Source organism: Nematolebias whitei, chromosome 11 (assembly GCF_014905685.2).
Source record: "Nematolebias whitei isolate Nwh7 chromosome 11, NemWhi1, whole genome shotgun sequence".
NCBI lineage: Eukaryota > Metazoa > Chordata > Actinopteri > Cyprinodontiformes > Rivulidae > Nematolebias > Nematolebias whitei.
In genome coordinates, this window is record NC_056508.1 from 18,254,237 (window position 1) to 18,266,659 (window position 12,423).

General features: G+C 41.1%; 1 protein-coding gene across 1 annotated transcript in view; it reads right to left on the reverse strand.

The window, feature by feature from the left end:
* The window catches only part of ift122 (intraflagellar transport 122 homolog (Chlamydomonas)), a 29,798-nt gene extending 17,825 nt beyond the window's left edge, over nt 1-11,973 (reverse strand). The window contains exons 1-7 of the mRNA XM_037683834.1: nt 11,898-11,973; nt 11,729-11,795; nt 11,477-11,623; nt 10,640-10,715; nt 7,359-7,550; nt 1,337-1,475; nt 921-1,123 (exon numbers count right to left, since the gene is read on the reverse strand). Of these exons, the coding sequence (XP_037539762.1) occupies nt 921-1,123; nt 1,337-1,475; nt 7,359-7,550; nt 10,640-10,715; nt 11,477-11,589 (723 nt within the window). The 5' untranslated portion in view covers nt 11,590-11,623; nt 11,729-11,795; nt 11,898-11,973. The remainder of the gene's footprint in view (nt 1-920; nt 1,124-1,336; nt 1,476-7,358; nt 7,551-10,639; nt 10,716-11,476; nt 11,624-11,728; nt 11,796-11,897) is intronic.
* Nucleotides 11,974-12,423: the final 450 nt, after the last annotated feature.

Sequence of the window (12,423 nt, forward strand, 5' to 3'; positions counted from 1 at the left end):
CCCCCCCCCCCCCCCACACACACACACACACTTACAGAACACCCACTGGTTCAACAGACTGTTGTCCTTCCCACTTCATTCAAACTGACTAATTTTATCCATCTTAAAATAAGGTGTGTGTGTGTGTGTGTGGGGGGGGGGGGCATTGTACAAGCTACACATGGACTTACATTTAGACAAGAACACATCCAGATGGATCCGGTTGTGTAAAAACATCTGTGGAACCAGAATTTCAATTCCTGGGTATAGTTTAGTAAATGGCTAAACGTTACTTCAGTAGGCTTTCATCATTTTAATGGCACTCTACAGCCTCTACAGCCACGTGCACAATCAAGTGTGCATGAATGTAATTTACACAAACACCTGAGGTCAGAAAAATCCATTCTAAAAGGCACAAATAAAGGAAAGCCTAGTGTAAAATAATTGCCTAGCATTCTTTAAAACAGTGCATGTCGCCCACCACCTTTCAGGTCAGTTTTAGACTGACATCATCTTTTGTTGAGAAACAACAGCGTTATCACTGTGGTCAAACCTTGAAAACAACATTATGCACAGTCTCGTGCATTACTGTAATATCTTGTGTGGTCTTGCATCATCTGTTAACACGTATGTAGTGAATGACTCTCAGCTACTACCACACCACATATGAACTTATAGTATCTGAAAAACAGACTGAGGTATAGCAATTCTTGTATAGAGCTAAGGTTGATTAGCTGTGGTGGACATCTTGAGTTTAGTAGACTCCAAAGGTCATTAGCTGTAGATGTACAGCTACATTTCATTGAACTCTGTTCCGTGGTTCATGATACATTAGCAAACAACGGTTGGTGACAATGAGTTCTTGCAGCAATGAGTTTATAGAAATAATTTGCTAAAAAATCCACAAGGTTTTTTTTTATGGCCACTAGTGTGCTTCTGACCTGACACAGAATGATATGTTGGGAACAGACCACCAGCAGGTTGCATTCAAACTTCCTGCTGATTTTTTCTTTGATGTGATAGTGCATGGCAGTGGGGTCTTCTGACTTTAGCACATAGATGTGGATCTTCTCAGGAAGCTGGACCGCAAGCCGGTTTCTGTAGATGGCGATTTTCTTCACCAGTTCACGACACTTGAGCCTCACTGACAAAAGAACGAAAGGGTAAAGGAGTAAACGTTATTAACAAGTTTAAAATGCAGTTCACTAAATGCTCCAGATCTATAGTATAACCCCCACCCCTCACACCAACAAAAAATAAGTCACTGTGGTCCTAAAAGACATAAAACATACGAAGAGGCATTACAAAGCTCTTGCGTGACAATCTAAGTGACTTGTTTCTTGTACAATAGCTGCACCTTTTTGCTCGGTGATGAGGTGCTGGACAATGACATCGGTCATGCTGTCCCTGTAGGCATAACGATCCTTGTAGAGGCCATGAACTGTGCTGAAGTTTAGTTGGTAGCAGCTGATGGTCCCATCCTCGCAGCCCACCACCTAGATAAAACACAACAATGTAGCACTACATCCTATTAACACCTCTAAGAAAAGATTGAGAAAGTGGGAAAATGTTCCTGTTGTTAAAGCATCTACACTGCAGAGCTGAGAGAATCTGCCAGAAACCAATTCTCTCCTGTGTGCCTCATCACTTTCAGTTAAATATAGTGAGAGGAGAAGCTGTAAAAGTGTTACAGTAAAATAAAATAACTTGTGTATCTGTGTGGTTAAGGAGAAACTGTGTTATCACAACAGAAAAAAACTAGCACCCAGAATGTCCTGTCTGACATTTTACATCAGTACTATTCAACTAAACTGCTCAGGGGGGCCACGGTTACTGAAAGACAGCAGCTCAGGGGCCGGACATCCAGCGATTAAAGTCATTATGTAAATAAACCAGGTATTACAATGATCTGTTACATTTTAAATGTGTTTATTTTGCTGCATTGAATCATAAATACTCATAAATAATTAATTATTTATACTCATGTATTGTTAATTAATAATTATTTAAATCATAAATAATAAAGACTTGGGAACATCTTCTACCCTGAAGTTGTTAGACTCATAAATCCCTAACCAGGATTATCACTGTAATGCCACTTTAACTGGTGATATGTGACTTATTCATGCTGCTGTATTCATTCATACCCATCTGCTCACTACAGACTCATGTTCAGGCTGCTGTTTTAATACACCATATTATTTTACATTATTAGTATTTAGCATATATCTTTGACTTAGATCTTATAGCGTATTGTTTAACGTTAATTTAGCGTATATCTTAGTGTATATCTTAGAGCCTTATATACTGTTTCTTTTTATACTTTATATTTTTGCTATTTTTTGGTGTAACTGGGACCTGGAGTACACAATTTTGTTCCACCTCATGTACCACATGCGATGTGAATGACAATAAAGAACCTTGAACTTGAACTAAATGCAATAAGCATAACCCAAAAGCATAGTTCAAATGAATAGTTCTAATATGAAACTAAATTAAAAATGAAAATGATACTATTCCTCTTTTACACAAATATTATTTGGCCATCTCTGACTTGCCAGATCTTTACAATTTTCAAAAATTGTTGACTGTTTTTTTATGTTCCCTGCACGACCAACATGTTGCTGTTGGTCCATTAAGAACCAGTTCTCATTTACAGTGAAATGGCTGCACAGACCAGTTCTTCCTCCAAAAATTCATAAATCACAGGTGAAGCATCCACGTCTGCTCAGGTGTGAGCTTTGAGCAGAACCAAAGGAGGCGGAGCAAAACAGCTGGGCTGAAAGTGAGCGCAACGCGTGTTGAACATCTCCGTGTAATTTACTAAAATGAATTAACTCACTTAATCCATCCTATTTGTGGTTAACTATTTTTATAACTATAACTATACCATACCATACCATACCAATTTATTTATAAAGCACTTTAAACAGTGACAAAGCACACCAAAGTGCTGTACAGGGACAAACAGAACAAGCACATAGCAACAGATTACATAACAGGACACCAAAAAGTAGAAACCGACAAAAACAATAATGGATAACAACAACAACTGCAACATGACCAACACAGTGTGATGCACACAGACTCAGCACAGATCACACAGTGCAGAAAGCCAGGGAATAGAAGTGTGTTTTTAAGCGAGATTTAAAAACTGTGAGGGAGGGGGCCTGTCTAACCAGCAGAGGTAACTCGTTCCAAAGTCTTGGGCCTGCTACAGAGAAGGCCCTGTCACCTCTGCGCTTGAGGCGGGTTCCTGGGACTGTTAGGAGCAACTGGTCTGCTGATCTGAGAGAACATGGTGGGACATACGGCTGGAGCAGATCAGTAAGATAGGAGGGGGCAGAGCTGTTTTGTGATTTATAGACATACAAGAGTATTTTGAATTTGATTCGAAGGTGAACCGGAAGCCAGTGTAGGGAGGCCAAAACAGGTGTAATGTGCTGCCTTTTGCTTGTGCTGGTCAAAAACCGGGCTGCTGCATTTTGGACCAGTTGGAGTCTAGCTATGGAGGTCTGACTGATACCAAAAAGGAGTGAGTTGCAATAGTCGAGCCTGGATGTAATGAATGCATGAATTACTGTCTCCAGGTTATTTTTGGACAATATGGGCTTCAGCTTAGACAGTCGCCTCAGCTGGAAAAAGCAGGATTTAACAATCATATTTACATGATTGTTGAGTTTCAGAGAAGGGTCAAGTATCACTCCTAGATTAGTGACTCTTTGTTTCACTAACGGTGACAGAACGGATAGGTCGATGCAGTGGTTGGTGATTGTGTCATTGGGAGGAAACAGCATAACTTCAGATTTCTTCTCGTTGAAACGCAAGAAATTTAAAGCCATCCAATCTCTGATGTCAGCCAGGCAGTCCAGTAACGGTTGAATAGAGCAAGTACCGTTGAGTCTGAGGGGGAAGTAGATTTGGCAGTCGTCGGCGTAGAAATGAAAAGGTATGTTATGTTTCCTGAAAATAGCACCTAGTGGCAGCAGGTATAAAGAAAATAAAAGAGGACCAAGGATGGACCCTTGCGGTACCCCCCAATTAAGCGCTGCCGAGGCTGAACTAAAATCTTTGATGGAGACACAAAAGGACCCGTCAGTGAGGTAAGATCTAAACCATTTGAGGGCTGACCCAGTGATGCCCACCCACTGTTCTAACCTCGCAATGAGGATCTCGTGGTCATTTGTATCAAAGGCAGATGTGAGGTCCAGTAAGAGAAGGAGCACAGAATCACCAGCGTCTGTGAATAGGAGAATGTCGTTAAAAACCTTGAGTAGAGCAGTTTCAGTGTTGTGGAGAGGTTTAAAACCAGACTGGAATAGCTCTAAGATGGCATTATCCTCTAGAAAGCATTTCAGCTGGGACTCCACTATTTTTTCCAGCAGTTTAGCGACAAATGGGAGTCTGGAGACAGGCCGGAAGTTGGACATGACTGAGGGGTCAAGGCTAAGTTTTTTCAGGAGAGGCTGGACAGCAGCATGTTTAAAAGTTATTGGCACCACACCTGAGGCTAAGCTGCTGTTCACAATGCCAAGAACAGGAAGAAGCTCCTTAAGGAGTCGAGGGGGGACAACGTCAAAAGGGCAGCCAGATGGCTTCATGCTGCACATGACCTGCTCCAGGGAAGACAGAGAGATGGGCTCGAAGTGGTCCAGAACAGCAACACAATTAGATGGGATGGACGGATCATGAGCAGGTGGAGAAATGAGTGCCCGGGTGTTTGCAACTTTTTCAGAAAAGAAATGGAGGAAGTTTTCACACAGCTCAGTTGAGGCTTCTAGAGGTGAAGGTTCACTGAGGTGTAGAACTGAGTTCAGGGTGGAAAAAAGGGCTCGGGGGTTGTGGGAGTTTGAGGCAATTATCGCAGAAAAGAACTTCGATTTGGCGGCTTTAACTGCCTTCTGATAATGACGCCAACTCTCCTTTAGGATTTGAAAAGAAACCTGCAGCCTGTCTTTCCTCCACCTGCGTTCTGCTCTCCTACACTGCTGTCTAATGGCTTGAGTGACGTCATTAAGCCATGGTTCTGATAAAAGTTTTGTTTTCCTGGTTTTAACGGGAGCAACACGGTCCAGAATATTTAAGCAAACAGAGTTAAGCTGAGAGTTTAGCTCCTCGGTGGAGAGAGACACTGAGAGCTGAACGATCCTCTCAGAGCTAAAAGCTTCAGTAAAACGTGCAGCAGTGAAACGGTTAATGGCGCGTGAAGTACGTGCAGAATCACATGACTTAGCAATAGGACAAGGCGGGATGATATCAAACAAGACAGGCATGTGGTCTGAGAGAACGTTGTCACCGATTACCAAATTACAAACAGAGACATCACGTGTTAAAATGAGATCCAGAGTGTGACCGTGTTGTTGGGTGGGAGCATTTACATGTTGAATTAAATTAAATGAGTCTAACAAATCAAGGAAGTCCTTCACTAACGGCTTCTCCTGACAACAGACGTGAATATTAAAGTCACCAACGATAATAAAGTGATCATATCTTGGTGTGATGCAAGCCAGAAAATCAGAGAATTCACTTATGAAGTCTTTGGAACGAGGGGGGCGATAAACAATCGCACACAGAACGGGAGGGGAATGTCCGAGTTCAAAAGCACTCAGCTCAAAACTGGAGCAGGGCATGAGGGTGGACAACTGTTTACAGGAAAAGTTTGATTTAAATACAGTTAATATTCCACCACCCCGCCGACCTGATGGCCGCGGGGCATTAAAACACAGACAGCCAGGAGGTAAAAGTTCCACCAAGGCGCTTGAATCACCCAAAGGCAACCATGATTCCGTGAGAAAAAGAAAATCTAGTCCCTCGCCTTTAAAAAAGTCATTTAGAATAAAAGTCTTGTTGGCAACAGACCTTGTGTTGATGAGGCACGTCCTGATCTGGTCCGACACAGAACCAGCCATGGTGGGGGTGCTGCGCGCCAACAGTTGCAGATTTTCAAAAACAGCGCCTCCAGGACGGTCCAAGCGCCGGGCCGGTAGACAACACCCATATTTTCCCTGGTCCGAGCACGTAGGAAGCTGGCTGTGGAAACGTTGACCACGCAGAGCTTTGAGTTTTACCAGCCGGCCGGCACGTTTACCCCGGCGTCTGGATTGATATCTCCGAGAAGGTAGGCTTGGGGCCCAGCGTAAACAAGCAGGCACGTCTGCCAGAAGGGGTGGAAGGGGGGGGGGGGTCCCGAGTCACAATCAAAATGGTCCGAATCAGCGACAGCAGAAACAGACAATCGAAGATCGAGGAGCTGTTGTCGGTCATACACAAGCAGCGAGTTGATATCCCAGACAAAAAACGAAAAAAGCAGAAATAATCCAAACAGTATCGTCAGAGGTAGATTGCAGGCCATGTACACGGGCGCCATCTTACCGGAAAACTACTACAAAGTTGCTGTGAATCATCATCAATATTCCCCCAGTAATAAAGCTGTTTGTTGTAGTTTAATCAGGCTCACAGGAGATCACAGTGAAATGATCAGTTTATCAGAACTCACAGCTGGAGAGAGAAAGAGCGCGCCCACGAGAGCACGCAGCCTTTTGACTCATGTCTCTGCTCATTTAATTCTTATAATTAAACATTATGAACATCAATTAAACATTATGAACATCAAAACACAGATACTATCTGTAGGCCTCAGATTAAAGCAAAGATGTTTGTCTCATTTTAACTTTAGTTTATTTTTCCCAAAACTCACAGTCTCTCTGTGAGAGTCCCAGAGAGACTGTGTGAGCTGCAAAACATGCTGGGTAGCCTTGTAGACATTTTATGAGCAATATTTCTGACTGTTTACCATGTTTTTGAGTGTGGAACTGGGTTGTTCTTGTTAATGTCCTGTTCAGGTTTGCTTTGGCATTTATGCTGAAGTCTCTGTTATTGGCTGTAAACTGACACCGGTTAACGTCAGAGGTGTTTGGTCACATCAGAGGTCGTTCCTGGTGCATATAAGGGGGAAAGTACTGAGTGGTCAAGCAGTGAGTATCCTCACAGAAGAATGAAGTGTCAGGGTGACGCTTGGCCAGGCTAAGCATTGGCATTGAGTTGTGTAAGCCAATGCTTACAGTGAGAAGGGAGCTCTTCTCAAAGTGTACTTACAGTATGTATGCTCGTAAAAATAATGAAAATTGAGATGGATACATCACAGGATGACCTCTCTGACTGAAATATTTGCCATTTCAAATTTGTTAAAGGTCTCTCTCAGATATGTTCTGCTTTTCTTTTTTCTTCTGTTTATTAATGAACTCATCGGTGGGCCGGACTTAGCCACTAGAATAACCCTGTTTTATGTGTTTTCAATTAAATTGTTTTACAACTCATGATTTCATACATTCTTGTGAAAGAGCTGGTAATGAGAAGTTCTTATAGGTATATGAACCCACCACATAGTTGGAGTCTGGTTTAACTCGGCATGTCCACACCCAGTTACTTTGCTCTCCGATGGATCCTAATCGCACTCCGTCTTTAGTGTAGAGGGACGCCTGTCTGTCAGATCCTCCCATCACTATATACTCTCCTTTGGAGAAGTAGCTGATGCAACACGGGTCATAGTTTAGAGTTCTATCTCTTCCAATCTACATGGGACAAAAGAGAGGAGAACATTAAAAAAAGGAATAACAAGCATGTCTTGTATTTATTGCCCAGGGGCCAACACTTCCCACTGTCTGGACCACACACTTCAAAGTACTCAGTGCATTCAGCCATCCCTTTGAATCTGATGAAAAGAAAGAGTTTCTTTTGTTTTAAAAAGCATCTATTATATTAGAGTTCAAAGTCCGTTATGCAACATGATATCAGGTCACTCAGTTCTGTTCATCTGTTTTTCTTCACTGTACAAAAAAAACCTTCTTGACAATCCTTGGTTATTTTCTGTCATTGTGATTGATCCCTGATGTTGTAATCAAAACACAATATTCATTTATATCAATAGAGATGACAATGCATAAACTAAAGACTTAACAACAAAGAGATCGATGGTGCATATCTGTCTGTAATTACAGTATTGTCCAGAAGCAAACATAGAAGAGAGGGATGGTAAGGGGGTGTTAAAGCACAACAGGATCACTTCCAAAATAAGTTCTGGTTTCAGCAGACCCTGACAGTCTGATTAGAACAGGAAACAGATCCCAAACTCAAAGGGTTTCCAATACTGCACAATTCAGACAGTGTCAATTTCTTGGGGTTTTTTTCTATTAGACTTTCAAATGATGACAATAGTGAACTGGCTATCTACAGTTAGTGAAAAAAGAAGTCCACCTTCTCTCTACACTTTTACATATCAGAACTTAACAAACACAAGTGATCTGGTCTTCTTTACCAGTTTATATAAATATTTATATCTAACTTCAAGTGTACAAAAACACAACATTTTCCCCCATGCCATTATTACAAACAAAAACAAAATCAAAATAAGAAAACTGTGTGGAAAAACTAAGTCCAGCCCTGCTACTTCCATAGGATTTAGGAGGTAAAGTTGCAGCTAGACTTATTTAGCTGATCATTATCAGTGCAAGCACCTCTGTAAAAGCAGAAGTTTTGACACTTTGCTGCTCTGGAGCATGCAAGTGTGTTAGCACAATGCCATGGAGGAAAAACATCAGAAGTGATGTTAGAGTGGTAACAGTTGAGGTCCATCAATTTGGGAAGAGTTAAAGGTCGTTTCCAAACTATTTGGAGTCCATCATTCTACTGTAAGAAGAGATTTATTCACTAAGGAGAAATATTTAAGACAGCTATCAATCTTACTATGAGGGGACGTCCCAAATTCACCTCAATGTAAGAAGACCACTGGGCGGCTGTGGCAGAGTGGGTAGAGCAGTCGTCCTCCAATGCAAGAGTTGGGAGTTTGAATCCACCAGCAGTCACATCAGAAGTGTACCTGGGCAAGACGCTGAACCCCTTATTGCCTCCAATGTGTGTCCCATTGGTGTATGAATGTGACAAAGCACTGATTAGTCTCTTTAGAATGATTTGTTCAATTAGATTTGTAGAGAAATAGTAGCGTGATGTATGAATGGATAAATGAGGACACAGATTGTGTTGTAAAGCATTTTGAGGGTCTTCATAAAGATAGAAAGGTGCTGTACAAGTACAGTCCATTTACCATGAAATGCTCAGAAACATAGTAAAAAAAAAAAAACACTCAAGAGCTCTATCTCAGACTCTACAGGCATCAGTCACCAGGTTAAATTATAAACTTCATGATAGGTTTTGTTTGTTTGTTTGTGTTTCTTTCGGCTGCTCCCTGCGTTAGGGGTTGCCACAGCAAACTAAGTCACACGAAGACTTGGCAGTTATTTTTACACCGGATGTCCTTCCTGATATAACCACAGACCACCGAGCTACCACAGCCCTCTGTGTGGAGCAGAGAGCTGCTATCTAGGACACCCAGAGGAGCAGATGGTGGGGGTTAAGGGCCTTGCTCAAGGGTCCAGAGTGGGGCGAATGAGGGTGGGGACAGGTGTGGGTGCTTCGCCTACCCCACCCACATTTTTGATGTTGTCGGTACCGGGGCTTGAACCGGCGATCTTCCGATCACAGGCCCACCTTCTCTAACCTCTGCGCCACCACTCCCCTATAAACTTCATGATAGTACAATTTGAAAAAGACTGGTTAAACATGGTTTGTTTGGATGATTGCAATGTTTGGCCTCTTCTTCTAAAAAAACATAGAAACATGAGATGTTTTATAATGTTTGGCTAAAACCAAACATAGCATATCATATCAGTACAAAAAACTCAACTGTCAGCACCGTGGTGGAGTGGTGATAATTTGGGCTTGTTTTACAGCCACAAGATCTGAACAACATGCTTTAATTGAGTTGCTTATGAACGCCTCAGTAGACCAAAGTAAAGTATACTAGAGTCAAAGCTTGGTCATCCAATGGGACAGTGATCCCAAACACAGCAACACATCTACAAAGGAATGGTTGAAAAAGAAAAGAATCAAGATGTTGCAATGGAGCAGTCAGACTCCAGATCTCTGTCTGACAAAAATGCTGTGGAGGGAAATTAAGAGAGATGAGCAAAACAACTGTCTACAAACCTCAATGTGCAAAAGTAATGTTGGAAAGAAGAGTGGGCCAAAATTCCTCCACACTGTTGTGACGACAGAAAAATAGAAAACAACTACTGAGAGCTACTGCTGCTAACTTCTACGAGTTATTGAATTGTAGGGTACTTAGTTTTTCCACAAACAACTTTTCTATTTTGGCTTTGTTTTAGTTGAATAAATAATGATATAATTTGTTCTGTTGTGTTTTTGTTTAATTGAAGTTAGATTAAATACTTTTAAAATTTGATAAAGAGCATTCTGATCACCTTGATCACCACAAGATCACCTTGTGTGTGTTCCTTTGTATTGAAACTCTGGCACAACAATTTCCTGCGGGATCAATAAAGTTCTATCTTATCTTATCTTATCTTGTTTTCATTATGCCCATGCTGTTAACTCTTAAAATTGTAAGAGGTTGGACTTTCTAGTCCCCATGACTCTAAGATTTCCAAGAAATAAAGACTGCCTGTATTGAATCTTTAAAATGTCATTTGGAATTCAGAATATTTGTTTTTTAATATAAATCACACTGTTATTGTGATGCCTGAAATAAAGAAGAACAAGCTGGTTTTCAGCTCAGGCTTTTATATAAAGATTTTTTTATATTCACCTGCTTTCCACTAAGCTGGTAGAAGGAGAGCTTTTGACCCCAGTCTGCCACTGCCAGAATGTCATTGTGTTCATCCCTGTGAAATGAAAAAACTCAGTCTTAAGTGCACAGAACAAGCTTCTGAGCTGATGGAGGCTTTGGCTGTTTAAGAAAAAAAAAAGTGAATAGAAACCAGACAGGCCAACTTTCTTCCCATCTAAACCTTTTCTCCTGTAAGTGATGGTGTGTTAAAAAAGCTTTCTTTGAAAAGTTTTCATTCTGATGAATTTTAATTGCACGTCAAGACAGAGTATTGTATGAAGCGGTAAGCCTAGGTGCCTGTTCACCCTGTCCAAATGATCACAACATGCCTTATTTCACAAGAAACCAAATCCCTATCAGCTAAAAAAAAACACTTTCCTTTCACTGACAGTGCACTCTGACCTGTTTAGTGGAACGGCTGATCACAATTTATGAAGCATCCCAATGGTAACATTTCTGTTGCTTATAATCACTGCCACCTTTAACTTCTTGTATTTTAGCATTTTCCTATTGTTTTATTTTTCTTTAAATATCCAATTTGGTGGTCCAGTGTAACTGGTCCAGAATTACTGTAAGGGGAGCACAGACTTAAGACAGCTGATATTAATTTCAGCTACACTCATGTCAACTACTGCCACCTGCTGACCTCACAAAAACTCGTCACCACTACAGAAAGTGCACAAAGTTACTTTAAACTGAATGAAATCAAAAGCACAAATAGCTAATCTTCAGTACGGTGATTGTAAAAGTTTTAAATAAACAGAGCATCAATATTTCTCTTCAATAATGTGCATTAATAACTCAAAAGTAACTAACTTGGAGGGATTCCAAGCTATGGACCAAATAGGAGAGGAAGAGCCTCCTGGGCGCTCTATTTTGACCTTCTCCTCTCCATTCTTGTTCCGGATGCTCACCACCCCATTCATCATGCCAAGTGCAAGGTACTGGCCATCGTTTGTCCACCTGTGGTCAAAGCAGACACTGGTTGAAATACCATTGCATCACCAAAAAAAAACAAAAAAACAAGCACCATGGCTGCAGAAGGATGCAGAGTTAGAAACAACTTACCCACAACATGTTATTTTGCTGTTGACTTTATGTTTGCTTACAGATTTTTGTTCAGGAGACCACAGGCCTACAAAATGATGTAAAATGTTAAGTTCTCCAGGTTGCAGCTAGTGTGTTATACTGAATATTTTAAGAGCCTTGTGTTTATTTAAACATGTGGCATACTCACCAAAGTCACCAGATGAACAAGAGGCAAGCTGGTGAGTGACTGGGTTGTAGGCAACACACTGAATAGCATCATTGTGACTGTATTAGGGGAAAAAATAAATTATTCACAGAGAATGGTACAAGAACGCTGTACACAGAACATTATTCAAAGCCTAGTTGCAGACGTTGTCTTGATGGTGACAGCTTCCACTTTACATCAATGCATCAACGTAATCTCTTCAGAAATCTAAGTCACCCATAAACTCAAACCAAACCAAACATGTTCACTGTCTATCTGTCGGTCTTAGCTCAAAGAACTGAGCCATGTTCATGCACTTAGTTGATCACTGGCTTTTTTCTTACAGAATTCTGTGTTCAATAACATTTTTTTATGCAGAGTGGCCATGTTTTTAACATGCGGGGCAGCCTAAAAGCTTAAAAGTTCATCCAATAGTGATGCTCAGTCCTGGCGTCCACATCTTTTCATGCAAACCTTTATTATTTAACACACACACATTATATATATACTTTGTGTATATATATATATA